This window comes from Nyctereutes procyonoides, unplaced genomic scaffold (genome assembly GCF_905146905.1).
Source record: "Nyctereutes procyonoides isolate TBG_1078 unplaced genomic scaffold, NYPRO_anot_genome, whole genome shotgun sequence".
NCBI lineage: Eukaryota > Metazoa > Chordata > Mammalia > Carnivora > Canidae > Nyctereutes > Nyctereutes procyonoides.
The window spans coordinates 15,119,940-15,134,836 of record NW_026575020.1 but is presented as its reverse complement, the minus strand read 5'-3'; the positions used below and the strand labels follow the sequence as shown (position 1 = coordinate 15,134,836).

General features: G+C 41.3%; 1 protein-coding gene across 1 annotated transcript in view; it reads left to right on the top strand.

Moving 5' to 3' along the window:
- TEX14 (testis expressed 14, intercellular bridge forming factor) overlaps positions 1-14,897 on the top strand; it is a 62,373-nt gene that overhangs the window by 36,416 nt on the left and 11,060 nt on the right. The window contains exons 19-26 of the mRNA XM_055332947.1: positions 640-759; positions 2,387-2,453; positions 5,008-5,089; positions 9,718-9,780; positions 10,286-10,413; positions 11,017-11,222; positions 12,265-12,358; positions 13,782-13,856. Coding sequence (XP_055188922.1) covers positions 640-759; positions 2,387-2,453; positions 5,008-5,089; positions 9,718-9,780; positions 10,286-10,413; positions 11,017-11,222; positions 12,265-12,358; positions 13,782-13,856 — 835 coding nt within the window. The remainder of the gene's footprint in view (positions 1-639; positions 760-2,386; positions 2,454-5,007; positions 5,090-9,717; positions 9,781-10,285; positions 10,414-11,016; positions 11,223-12,264; positions 12,359-13,781; positions 13,857-14,897) is intronic.

Sequence of the window (14,897 nt, the reverse complement as noted above, 5' to 3'; positions counted from 1 at the left end):
TTGAGAGAGAGGGAGAGAGAGAGTGCAGACATGAGCTGGGGGAGAGAAAGAGGGAGAAGGAGAGAGAGAATCCTTTAGCAGATACCCACACTGAGCTCAGATCCTGAAGAAGCAAGCTCCATCTCAGGGACTTGGGATCCTAACCCAAGCTGAAGGCAGATACCTAACTGACTGAGCCACCCAGGCGCCTTATGTTGCTATTTTTAACATCATGTTCCTTCGCTTGCTTTTAAACTGTAGCACCCAGGGGACTCTTCAGTTGCTAGAGATCTCAGCTTCCTCATCTGGAGGACAAAGCATCTGTGGGTGTTCAAGCTCCATCCCAGCTTGAGTTGTCTAGGGCCTTTCTTAGTATTTCAGAACAGAAATGTCACCCAGCTCCCTCCCCCTCCATTGTGCAGATGAAGATGATGAGTCCCAGGACTGTCATTTGCCTCACTTGCTGCAGAGGGTTCATAGCTCACTGGGGAAGGAAGTCAGAGGCAAATGTTTGAGCAGGCAAGAAGGGCCAGCTCAGAGAGTATCACTCTTACTACTGGGTAATTTTAGATAACCCCATTATTAACACTGTATCCAACTATAAAGGGATTTGTTTACAATGAACACCAACCTAAAAGTGACTTCCTGCATTGTTAATAGGATCAGTCCATGCGATCAACTTGTTCACCAGAGTCTTCTGAGGACATAACAGATGAATTTTTAACTCCAGAGCATGAATATTTTTATTCCTCGACTGCTCAAGAAAACTTAGCTCTAGAGGTAAAAACCACAGTTTAGGGTAAAGTATTTTTCAGCTTTCTCTATTGCCTTACTCCTTTTAAAATAGCTTAAGTGTATAATATTGACTTAGCAGTGTTTTCATGTGTTTTGAAAAGACATCTGAAAAATAAAGAGTTTTGAAAATGGAAGGTCATACGCAGTTTCTCCCAACACTGCGGTTCCTGCATTTGTACAGGACTTTGTACTGTTTTTCAAAACACTTTTCTTCATGCTACCTAATTCACATATCGTTCCTTTGGAGAAGAGAAGAAGGCCTGCTGTTATTCCTCTGTGTGAAGAAGTGGTAGGGAATTAGCCCTGGCCTGCCAAGCGTCAATAGCAGGAGAGCCAGGATCAGAGGCCAGGGCTCAGCATGATTGTGAGGTTGAGCAGTTCATGGGGCTTTCTCAGGAACCGGCCTAGCTTTGACAATCACCTATTTGTACAGAGTATTTTCAGTTATAAAATGAAGCTGCTTGGATTTCCTTATTTATAGAATTTCTACCTCACCTTCCTGCTAACCTGCCACCTTTTTTGGACCTTTTACCAATACGGAAGATGGGATGGAGGAAAGAGGAGGGTTGTATGTCTCAAACACAACATTTGACTGACAAGAATTCAGTGATACAGCAGAAGCATCATTTCCACTATTCTGCACTTCTGATAACTCAGAGCAGTTTTTCATTATTAATCTTTCAACTATTCTTGATTTTACTGTGAGCAGACTGGGATGTTAAGAAAATCTTTAATAAAAAGATAAAAGTATATATATATATATATATATATACACATACACACACATACTATGTACATATGTATATGTATATATACACATATATAAAGTGTAACATAGAGAAAAGTACACAGCTCTTAAGTGTGCAGCTCATGGACTTGCACAGATTGAACATGTTCATGCAACTAGCACCAAGATCAAGAAGCAGAATGTCATCTGTCCTCCAGAAGACCTCCTGGGCCTCCTCCTCCCAGTCACTGCACCCTCTCAAATGAACCAGTATTTTGAATTCTCACCCCAGAAAGTAACTTTGCAGTCTGGGCCATTTTTCCAAACTTCTTTGGCTTTTCTTTTTCTTTTTTTCCCCTTATTTTATTTATTTATTTAATGATTTTATTCATTTATTTGAGTGAGAGGAAGGGAGAGCACAGAGGGGGAGGGGCAAAGGGAGAGGGAGAAGCAGACTCACCGCTGAGTAGGGAGCTCCATGTGGGGCTGGATTCTAGGACACTGAGACCATGACCTGAGCTGAAGGCAGATGTAAACAACTGAGCCATCAAAGTGCCCCCCAACCTTTTTTTGCTTTTCTGATGAAGGTCCTAGGAATCAAAACATCTTTGTTGGAAGGTTGGAGAGGAGGGGATAATGAAATAAAGAAGGGAAAAGTCACATAGTTCCTCCTCACAGTGGGAGGCAGGAAGCCATGTTGAGGAGGAACATAAAGTACAAATGAGTACTTAGTGTCTTCGAAACAGGTTTATTCTTTTTCTATAAAAGATGCAAGAACCTTACAAGGATTTTCAAGGTTTAAGAACATCAAGAGATTCTCCTTCTACCTTATTATATGTCAGCCTCCAGTGACCCTGCTTTCTTTGCTCTTTTATTCTTATGTAGACCTCCAGTCCCATAGAAGAGGACTTTGAAGGAATACAAGATGTATTTGCCCAACCTCCAGGCTCTGGTAATAAGCTCTTTTTTTTTTTTTAAAGATAATTCAAGCTTTTTTCTTTTATTTATTCGTGAGAGACACAGAAAGAGAGGGGCAGAGACACAGGCAGAGGGAGAAGCAGGCTCCATGCACCGGGAGCCCGACGTGGGATTCGATCCCGGATCTCCAGGATCGCGCCCTGGGCCAAAGGCAGGCGCCAAACCGCTGCGCCACCCAGGGATCCTGGCAGATTCCTTTTTACTTGCCTTCACTTTCTATTGGATGACAGATCTTTAGAGCTGGAACAGTCCTTAGAGATAACCTCCTCCAGGGTTTTGATTTTTACAGATTAGGGCTTAGGGATTTCCCCTCATTAGAATGAATCTCCTGCCCCTCACCAGCCCCCTGACATCCGCATATCATGTTATCTGTACTTGCCTTGCATTCTTTTTTTTTTTTTTAAGATTTTATTTATTTATTCATGAGACACACACACACACACAGAGGCAGAGACACAGGCAGAGGGAGAAGCAGGCTCCTTGCAGGGAGCCCGATATGGGACTTGATCCCAGGTCTCCAGGATCAGGCCCTGGGCTGAAGGTGGTGCTGAACCTCTGAGCCACCCAGGCTGCCCTTCCCTCTAGTCTTTCATTAGATTTCTCACCCCTTTGTGGCACATAGCAGATGCTTGGTTATCTTCACTGAGCTGAATTGAAGGATTTGCTCAGGCCATACGACTGGTTATTGGCACAACAAAAACTGGAACTTGCTCTTCATGTCCTTTTCTACTCCAAAAGGCACTTTGCTTGCTTAGCATCTTGGCAAAGAGTTAATAACAGCCGATAGAGCATAGTCAACATAACATCCTTCCCTTGGGAGGCCTTGGGTTCTATATAACACAGCAGCTGCTTTCTGCTACATGAGAAATTAACTTTGGATCAACAGCCCGGGTGTGGCATAAGATAAGATAGAAGTGAACCACTGGTTCTGATATAGACATTTTAAAAATTGTACACTTTTACTCTTTTAAGGTATACAACCATCTATTTTAAAGCCAGAGTTACCCACTTATTGAGCCATGTAGCTGTCTGTTTTCATGTCTCAGCATTCTGAACCCAGGCATAGTGGGCTTGAGTTCTGAACTTTATTCCCTTCCTCCTGCTGGATGCTGTCTTCCACCTCTAACTTGATTCATGCCCCTGTCACAGTCAAGAGCATGTTAAGAAGCAATAAGCTTTTAGATGAACAGTTAAATTCTCAGGACAACATGTATTAAAAGTCCCCAGACCTGGGTCTTAGGTTATCCACTTCTTTCTGTGGAACCTCTGCCCATGATCATTTTCTGTGTGAACCTGGCCTATGTATAGCCATTTCACTTCTGTTTGGAAGAGGGTAGAGTAGGATAGAGAAGTTATGGGGCAGATAGGTAAAAAACCTAGGGCTAAGTTTGATACAGATATCCGAAATACATGAAGAAGCCTCTGATTTACTCACTTCCTGCTCTGAGCCTTTTTCTTTCCCACTTTTCCATTAGGACTCTAACATATACTCCTTCAATACCAGGTGTTGCCACAGGTACCAATTGGACCCATGCTGGGTTCAAACCCAGTTCTGCCACTGATTTCCCGCCCCTCCCTTGCATTACCTTGGGCAAGTCATTTCACCCCAGAGCCCTACTCTTCCTTTGTATAAAATAAAGGAGAGAGACTAAAATCTCTAAGTTTTCCTCCAGCTCTAATTGTGCTTATTAGGAATTCCTTTATGCTTTCTAGATATTTGAAAGAAAGTCATGAAAAGAAGAACCCCAATTTTTCTCTACTGTTGGGGTTTCAGATGTTCTTGGTACCTGCTAAAGATGACATTGCTTTGGTGGGCCTCCCCTTTGCCCACCAGACTATGTGTTCCTAAGGAATGGCAGAGGGATCATGTGCATTTGCCAAGAAGCCAGACTGCTCTATCTGTCCCCTTCTCTATAAACCAGAGCAGTATAGTGGTGGGAAGGAAAATGGATAGTGGCCCTTTCTGCCCGAAGATCTGCAAAGTATCTTACTGAGAACTGGTGGGGAGTATCTTCAGACACTTGATGTCAGGGGAAACAGAGCATAGTTGAAATAGCCACCCCCCCCCCCCCCCCGCCCTCCTTAAGTGGAGTCTGTTAGCCAAGAGGCACAGTTAACATCCTGGGAATGCCCAGCTAATGGTCTTTTCTATTTGGATCTTTAGTGAACAAACAGTTCTTGGTTTCAACGCCCCCTGGTGTCTGTTGACAGGAACCAGGTCAGTTTGCCTTCCTGAAAAGACAAAACAACATTTGTCTCTAGAAATAACCGAGTGGTTATGACTGAAAAGCCAGTAAATGGCTTGATTGTATTCTGAGAGTCAGAATATAGTTACCCCTTCTGAGCAAGGAAAATAAACTTTCAGAGCAATCTCCTTCAGCACTCAATCCAAACCTAATTAGGAAGTACTTTGTTTATCTAGATTATTTCTTATTCTGGACCAGACCAAGGGAAATTCTAGGAAATGAAAGTAATAATCTGGGTTGGCAAAAATTCAGTTAAAAAATGTATTTACTTTATTGTTTAAGGTGAAGAAAATTTCCAAATGAGAAAAAGCCTTGAAAGGAATGCTGAGATTTTGACTAGGTCTCAATTCCAACCTATACAAAGGTATGTGCTAGTATTTTATTTGTAGTTTCAGCCTCACAGAAGTAATGTTAAATGATGATAATATCCCATATTTATATATTGCTTGTCCTCAAATGTCTTAGCTACCATGTCATAAAAATGAGCTTTGGACAGCTTAGCTTTCTTAGGATTTGTTCAGCAAGATTGTGAAGGATTGTGAAAAGGAGTCATTATCTGTATTCAGATCCTGACTCTGCCTTTCCATCCCTGTAACCTTGGTCAGGTTTCTCAACCCCTCTCTTCTGTTTCTCCATTTGTAAGATTCCAGGAACAAGAATACTTACAGAGAGTGCTGACATAGAAATTGAAAGTAATAACATAACTCCTGGCATTTAATGCAGAGAAATGTTCATATAAACACACATATATAGGGGCACCTGGGTGGTGCAGTTGATTGAGCATCCGACTCTTGCTTTCTACTCGGGTTGTGAGGATCTTGAGATCGAGCCCCTGGTCAGGCTCCATGCTCACCTTGGAGTCTGCTGGGAATTCTCTCTCCCTGTCCCTTTGCCTCTCCTGCTTGTGCTCAAGCTTTCTCTCACTCTCTCTCAAATAAATAAATAAATAAATCTTTTAAAAAAAACCCAAATACATGAGTGTTTATAGCAACTTTATTTATTTATTTTAGTTTTGCAACTTTATTTGTAATAACCAGAAATTGGAAACCCAAATGTCATCAAACGAGTCAATAATTTAACAGACTGGTACATCCATACTGTGCAATACTCCTCAGCAATGAAAAAGAATGCACTATTATTGATACATGCAACAACCTGGATAAATCTCCAGAGAATTGTGCTGGGTGGAAAGAGCAATCCCCCAGTTATTTACTATATGATTTCATTTATATAACTTTCTTGAAATTATGAAATTATAGAAATTAAGAACAAATGAGTGATTTCCAGGGGATAAGGAAGAGGTACGCAGTAGGAGAGAAGTAGATATGCCTATAAAAGGGCAGCATGAGGGATCCCTGTGGTGGTGGAAATGTTTTGTATCTTGACTGTATCAATGTTGATATCTTGGTTGTGATATTGTTCTATAGATTTGCAAGATGAGGGACGCCTGGGTGATTTAGTGGTTGAGTGCCTGCCTTCAGCCCAGGGCGTGATCCTAGAGTCCCGGGATCGAGTCCCACATCAGGCTCCCCGCATGGAGCCTGCTTCTTTCTCTGCCTGTGTCTCTGCCTCTCTCTCTATCTCTCATGAATAAATAAATAAAATCTTTAAAAAAAAAGATTTGTAAGATGTTACCATTTAGAGAAACATGGGTAAAGTATGTTTCTTTAAACTTGATGTGAATATGCAGTGACTTCAAAATAAAAAGTCTGATTTAAAAAAACTAGTAGTAGGGGTGCCTGGGTGGCTCAGTTGGTTAAGAGTCTGCCTTCGGGTCAGGTCATGATCACAGGGTCCTGGAATTGAGCCCTGCTTCTTTGGGCCCCAAGGTCAGAGGGCAGTGTTTCTCCTTTTCCCTCTTCCTCTGTGTACTCGCTTGCACACTCTCTCCCTTTCTCTCAAATCAATCAATCAATCTTAAAAAAAAACCCTATAATAGATGTAAAGTGCCTGGTACAATAACATTCAATTTACTTTCCCTCTTTCTAGGCCTCAGCTTCTTTATCTATAATAATTATAGCTACTATTTCCTGAACAGCTACCATATACCAGGTACTCAGTTTTCTGAGATTTAATTCACGTAACAGTCCTCCGAGGTATATACTGTTATCTCCATCTTGTGAATAAGGCAAGTGAAGTTCAGACAGTTTAAGCATTTTTTTTAATAAATTTATTTTTTTATTGGTGTTCAATTTACCAACATACAGAATAACACCCAGTGCTCATCCCGTCAAGTGCCCCCCTCAGTACCCGTCACCCATTCACCCCCACCCCCCACCCTCCTCCCCTTCTACCACCCCTAGTTCATTTCCCAGAGTTAGGAGTCTTTATGTTCTGTCTCCCTTTCTGATATTTCCCACACATTCTTCTCCCTTCCCTTATATTCTCTTTCACTATTATTTATATTCCCCAAATGAATGAGAACATATAATGTTTGTCCTTCTCCGATTGACTTACTTCACTCAGCGTAATACCCTCTAGTTCCATCCACGTTGAAGCAAATGGTGGGTATTTGTCGTTTCTAATGGCTGAGTAATATTCCATTGTATACATAAACCACATCTTCTTTATCCATTCATCTTTCGATGGACACCGAGGCTCCTTCCACAGTTTGGCTATTGTGGACATTGCTGCTATAAACATTGGGGTGCAGTGTCCTGGCGTTTCATTGCCTCTGTATCTTTGGGGTAAATCCCCAACAGTGCATTTGCTGGGTTGTAGGGCAGGTCTATTTTTAACTCTTTGAAGAACCTCCACACAGTTTTCCAGAGTGGCTGCACCAGTTCACATTCCCACCAACAGTGTAAGAGGGTTCCCTTTTCTCTGCATCCTCTCCAACATTTGTGGTTTCCTGCCTTGTTAATTTTCCCCATTCTCACTGGTATGAGGTGGTATCTCATTGTGGTTTTGATTTGTATTTCTCTGATGGCAAGTGGTACAGAGCATTTTCTCATGTGCATGTTGGCCATGTCTAGGTCTTCCTCTGTGAGATTTCTCTTCATGTCTTTTGCCCATTTCATGATTGGATTGTTTGTTTCTTTGGTGTTGAGTTTAATAAGTTCTTTATAGATCTTGGAAACTAGCCCTTTATCTGATATGTTATTTGCAAATATCTTCTCCCATTCTGTAGGTTGTCTTTTAGTTTTGTTGACTGTATCCTTTGCTGTGCAAAAGCTTCTTATCTTGATGAAGTCCCAATAGTTCATTTTTGCTTTTGTTTCTTTTGCTTTCGTGGATGTATCTTGCAAGAAGTTACTGTGGCCGAGTTCAAAAAGGGTGTTGCCTGTGTTCTCCTCTAGGATTTTGATGGAATCTTGTCTCACATTTAGATCTTTCATCCATTTTGGTTTATCTTTGTGTATGGTGAAAGAGAATGGTCTAGTTTCATTCTTCTGCATGTGGATGTCCAATTTTCCCAGCACCATTTATTGAAGAGACTGTCTTTCTTCCAGGGGATAGTCTTTACTCCTTTATCGAATATTAGTTGACCACAAAGTTCAGGGTCCACTTCTGGGTTCTCTATTCTGTTCCATTGATCTATGTGTCTGTTTTTGTTAAGCACTTTTTTCTAAGGCTGCAGTTAGTAAGTGGCTGTGTCAGTCAGGATAGCCTAGGCTATGCTGTATAACAACTTCCAGATTTTAGTGGCTTAAAACAGCAAAAGTTAATTTTTTTTTGCTCAGACTCCATGTCCATCGTTGGTTCGCTAGAAGTGTTCTGTGCTATATTACCTTCTGTCCAAGAGCCAGGCTGAGGGAGACTCCATTCTTGTACTTGATTGCTGAGGCAGGAAAAAGGGAGCATGAATTGTGCACTGTCCTTAAGGTTTCTCCCCAAAAGTGACTCACATCACTTTCATTTATATTTCACTAGTTAAAACAAGTCATGCAACCATTTATATAAACCAGGAGAGCCAAAAAAAAAAAAAATGCTCTCCTACTGTATGCTTAGAAGAGAAACAAATACTCTAGTGAACAGAATTAATAAAGTCACAACTCCATCCAAAATCCATGCTCTTCCTTTTGTACTGTTGGTCTCATAGGATTGTTGCAAAGCTTAAAAACATGAAAACATATGAAGAATTTAGCATAGGATCTGGCTTGTAGTTTGTATTTAACAGATATTGAAATTGAATCCTAGATAGTGGTTAGAATATAAACAGGTCAAGTTTGTTTTCAGTATTCTTTTCTGCTCATTTTTTGGCATAAGTCTCTCTTGGCCTTGCCTGATGATCCATGCAGGAAGCTGTCTCACAGGTAGTAAAGCCCCATGGCTCTGCCCTTTGCCCCAGCCTCCATCTCCGGCAGATTTCCTGTGCTCTGTTGATTTCCTCAGGAACTTGCTCACTGTCATATAGTATCACCGGCTGATTTCCGATGGGCTGACCCTTAGAGGGTATTTATTCAATCTCTGGAAAAGAATCTGAGGCCCAGAGCCAGGCCCAGACATGCCTGAGAATATGTGGCTAGTCATTAGCAGAGCCAGGACCAGAACCTACTCTCCATTTTTTAAAAAAATTATTCATGAGAGGGCAGCCCTGGTGGCCTAGCGGTTTAGCGCTGCCTTCAGCCCAGGGCATGATCCTGGAGACCTGGGATCGAGTCCCACATCGGGCTCCCTGCATGGAGCCTGCTTCTCCCTCTGCCTGTGTCTCTGCCTCGCTCTCTGTGTCTCTCATGAATAAATAAAAATCTTAAAAAAATAAATTATTCATGAGAGACACAGAGAGCAAGGTAGAGACAGGCAGAGGGAGAAGCAGGCTCTCCGCAGGGAGCCCGATGTAGGACTGGATCCCAGGGATCATGATCTGAGCCAAAGGCAGATGCTTAACCACTGAGCCACCCAGGCATCCCCTTACTTTACATTTCTGAGCTTCAGGAAGTACCCTTCCTGCTGCCTCTCACACTGGGCTGATTACCTGGTTTCTTGTACTAGATTAGTGCACTATGCTAACAGGGGATTCATGTAATTTTCTCACTTTCTCTCTTACAGTACTGAAGGTGAACAAGAGGAGACATTAAAGGAATCACCAAAGGAGCTGAAAGACAAAGACATGTAGGGCCACCAAAGGGTTGCCTAAGGATGTTGTGTAAAGTCTTGGTTTTAGGGGAATAGTATTTCCTTATTTGTAAGAGAATACTTTCTTCCCATTTTTATGTATACATTTAAAGTGAGCCTGTTTCTTCTTTCACCAAAAAGCTGTTATGATGATGTGATCTAAATTAATAGCATCTTGTAATCAAGGAAATATAGTGGTAATGATGATGATATTAGTAAGTGTAAACTTGAGGTAGATGAGATCTGTTTTCCACATAAATATACTTTCATCCATGGAAATAGTTATTTTTAGCTGCTGTGTTTCAAGTTAGTATCTCTTTTTTTAGGATATTCTCTAATATTCTCTTTAAGATACATAAAATATTCTAAGATAGTCTTTAATTCTGGCCTACCTGCCAAATAAAGATCGTTGTCAAGAACATCCTTTAAAAGCACCCATCAGGAATATATTGTTTGATTTTTCTAGACATCTCCTAATTACTTTGTGTTTTTAATTTCTTAGATCACTGACAGACATTCAAGACCTGTCTAGTATCTCCTGTGAACAAGATAGTTCTTTTAAGAAAGTCTCATGTAAAACACCCAAAGTAAACCATGCACCTACCAGTGTCAGCACTCCGCTCAGCCCAGGTAATCACTACAGGGAGGATTGTTTGGAGAGAACAGTTCCTCTCCCATTGACTTTTGGGAAACCAGACCGTGAGAACAGACTGGCAGGTGTTTCCTCATAGTACAGAGTTGTCTCTTTAGCACCAGAGCTGATGAAGATAATCCCATGAGGGGCCAAGTAGGGGTTGTTGTTGGTGGTGGTTATTAAGCAGCTATAGGTAGATTTTTTAGTTTGGTGGTAGAGACACACAAATACAAACTACTTTGTACTCTAGCACTACTGAATTTAGCGCAAATATGTTGGATTTTCTAGTTTGTAACTTAAAACCTATTGTGCTTAAGGATACATAGTTTTCAGTCCTGCAACCCCAACAGCCAGCATCAAATAGCCTCTCTCTGGTGTCCTTAGTTCTAGTATATTTGTGGTTCAAATAATTTCCTTTTATTTTGATGGCCAAGTTTAGAGAATATCATTTTTTTATACTTTGAGGAGCTATGTCTCATATCAGCGGTTATTTTGGTTATTAACAATTTGGAGAATTCTTGGTATAGGCAGAGTTTTGTGTTTTTGTTTTTAAATAATGTAAAGAATTTGGACACTAATTGCCCTCTTTTCTGCAACAGGGTCAAGTTCTTCACCTGCCAGTGGGTATAAAGACTGCCTTGAAAATATCACATTTCAGATTAAAACAGGGTCTACCTCATGCTGGAACAGTCAGGAATCTGTTCAAACTTCGTCTGATAGATTTACAACTGTTCGAGAGAAAGCAAAGAGCCTAGACTCCTTTCTTACTTCCTCTGAAACTATCCCTTCAAAATTGACCAGTCTTGTAAGTATATCGACCCTGCTTTCCATACTGTTGGAGTCAGCCCCAAAGCCTTGGGGATCCCAAGTGCCAAGATTTCTCCAAATCCGTTTTATAAAGAAAGCAAAAAATAAGTTAGATCTTCCCTAGGCCTCCCTGGTGTGTCTCTATGAGTCTGTATATTGTAGGATAGATCTTGGGTTTTTATGCCTGCTCCCCCCACCCCCCACAATGTCTGGCAGTTTCTTTAAAGAGCCAAACTACCACAGCTTATAATGCTACCTTTGCCTGCACTATACTTTTAGTCTACCATAATCTGCTTATTTGAGGAGGCTTGAGTTCTGCTTCCTTTTTGATGCCTCCTCTGCTTCAATCCGTGAGAGTTTTGATGGATCTCCACCTTCTCTGAACTCCTGAACTAATAGTCTACAATAAAAACATATATTTGTATATTACCTTCTCCTCTCCTCTTTTTTCTCCCCCTGCTGTCCTCCTTTTTTTCTCTCCTCTCTCCCTCATATCTCATATGTATAGTCTCTTCAAGAAAACTACAAAGTGCTTACTTGACGCTCCTCATTAAAAATCTGTTGACCATTTTATAGGCAAATTGATTACTTGCTTTGGCCCTCACTTAAAAATCAACTGTCATCTTCCTTGGGCATATGACTTATAGAAGGTCTACTTGAAGTAGGGAGATAAAGAACTCTATGCTTTATTCAACCATCTGTTAATTGGGCAGCTTCTAAGTGCCAGGTAGCCTGCTAGGCCCTCTTCCAGGCATCCAAATAGGAATAACATAGACCTAGACCCTGCCCCAGAGGATCTACCCATCTAGTGAGAGAGGCTGGTGTGATCCAGCACAGAAGTAAGTACTGGGGACTGCAGAGGCAGAGGAGTGAGAAGGGATTGCAGAGGAGGGGACATTTGAATGAGTTTACCTCAATCAACAAAACAAATGGCCTCTTCCATAAGTGAAATACAGGCTTACTCTTGGAAATGATTGAACTGCATGGGCTTTTTGAGCTCAAAACATGTGTTAATTACCATGTTTATGTATTACTTGTAGAAAAGATTGTCTGCATTTACTGGGGCCAGTTCCTCCAGCGTTGCTAAGTTACCTGACTCATCATCCCATGCCACCCAGAGGAGCTTGCCCAAAGGTACTCTGTGTCTAATATCAAAATACAACCAAAATACAAAATAATAGTAAGCTGGAGTGCCTGGGTGGCTCAGTCGGTTAAGTGTCTGCCTTTGGCTCAGGTCATGATCTTGGTGGAGTCCGGGGTGGAGTTCTGCATAGAGTTTCCTGCTCAGCAGGTAATCTGGTTCTCTCTGTCTCTTCCTTTGCCCACCGCCCCCCCCACTCATTCTCTCAAGTAAATAAATAAAATCTTTAAAAAAAAAATAGCCAAGTTTGATGCTACATTAGATTCAAACAAAAATGCTGTTTTCCCTCTAATTATAAAAGTGAAACATACTCATTAAACTTGGAGAATTAAAAAGAGCTTTTAAAAAAACTACCCTTTAATTCCACCACCAGTTTTTAACTTCTTGTACTATTTTGGTATGTATCTTTTTCATTTTTTTAAAGTAAACTCTCCCCAATGTGGAGCTCAGACTCATGACCCTGAGATTAAGAGTTGCATGCTCTACTGACTAAACCAGCCAGGCACCCCTCTCTTTCATATTTCTAGAAATATACAAAAATGTATATATTTTTAACATAGTTGAGATCATAACTGTGTCAGCTCTGGCCTTTTTTTTTTCTTTGATGCTATATTTTGAGGATTTCTTCTTAGTGGAAGTTATTGTAAATAGATGTAATGGCTTCATAATACTCCATTCTACATATGTTGCTTAGGTTGAAAATTTATATTGTTTTCTAATTTTTGCTCTTGGTATAAGAATTTTTTTTTTTTTTTGGTATAAGAATCTTTATCTGTAGCTCTGATCCCTTTCTTAGGATAGATTCTTAGAGATGGTTTTCAAATCAAAGGGTGTGAGAATATTAACAGCTCTTGAGGCATATTGCCTTTGCTATATTAATCTTAATGCCTTATGTTTTGGTGCAGTACTTAGATTTTATGAATTATGCTGAGGGGTTTTAGTTGGTGTTATAACTGAGCACTTAGGGGAAGGTCCAAAGAATGGTTGCTTCTGGATTCCCCTGGCCTGAGAATCTATATAGAGAAAGACTTTCCACCTTATGGTTTGTTTGTTTGTTTTCATTTTGACTGATTCGGAGCTTCTGTATCCCTCCAGGAGCCCGGGTCCAGATTGGGCTCCCAGCCTCTTAGTAAGAATTTGTACCTCACCTACCCCAATCTTCTTGGGGAGGGAGGGACATGGATCAAGCAGCACTGGGGTAAGGGGCAAAGTAGCAAAGGGTTCAGAGTAAAAGGGGGTGTAAAACCATTCACATGTTAGGACGTCTCAACTAGGACTGCTAATGTGAGAAGCTGTCTCCTGCCTTAGTTTGTTTTATTGTTGAGAAGTCCCAAGTCAAATCCCATGTGGAAGCTGCAAAAATCCATTTCAGGGCCAGTAAGGTGTTAAGTCATTTCCCCCTTTATCTTTTTTAAGCACTAGTAGAAGCCATTTCACAGCGTCACATTGATGAGCTACCACCACCATCTCAGGAGCTGCTTGACGAGATTGGTAAGGGATTTTCAACACTGAATGCACTCCATGGCCTTGATAGTTATGGTTACTGACCACAGTATGGTTCTTTGTCTCAGGTGTAAGTGCTAGTACAGAAGGCCCTCAGAAGGTCTGATTGAATGTACATAATCAGGAAGGAGCAGCTTTCTAATAAAATGGGCCTCATGCTATTACTGAAACCTGGCCAGGATAATAAGCTTATGTCTGTTGTCCTTTTTTTTTTTTTTTTTAAGAATTTATTTATTTATGAGAGACACAGAGAGAGAGGCAGAGACACAGGCAGAGGGAGAAGCAGGCTCCATGCAGGGAGCCCGATGCGGGACTCAGTCCCGGGTCTCCAGGATCAGGCCCTGGGCTGAAGGCAGACACTCAACCGCTGAGCCACCCAGGCTGCCCTGTTGTCGTTTTGTTACTTAAAGGGTCTATGGTAATGATTCTAAGAGAAATAACATTTGAGTGGTTTATTATGATGAAATTTTTTTATTAAAGGAAAATTTCACTTTCTTTTTGAACCAAACCAGCCACACCTTGGGGGCCTGAAGTCTGGCTTCTGAGGTCAAGATATCCTGTACTTTCACTTTAGCCATTAGCAGGACGTATTAAAGGTGTTGGCGTCATGGATGAATCACTTTCCCAGAGGCAGAGATGTCAGTGGCACATGACCTAATGAGACCAGAATTTTCCATTTCAGGCAGAGACCCAGCTATACCAGCTCAGTTTTAGTTGTAGCTGCATTGGCTGGCCCTGCCCAGCTGAGCCAATGCTGGAAGTAAATGGAAGCATTGGGCCAGGTAGTTTCCCTTACCCAGGAAAGACCTGATTGTACTTCTTGTTCTCTTCTTCTCTGGCTGACCAGCCCCTTAACCTGAGAGGACGCATCTTATCAGATCATTCCATCAGTTCTTGGTATGGGCCTCTATTTCCTGAGACGCACCAACTGGTTTTCAGGGTCTCTGACGTTTTATGTCTCCTCAGGAAGAGGGAGGTAAATGAAGATTTATGTGATCTGACTCAATGGAGCTTTTACAACCCTGAGCC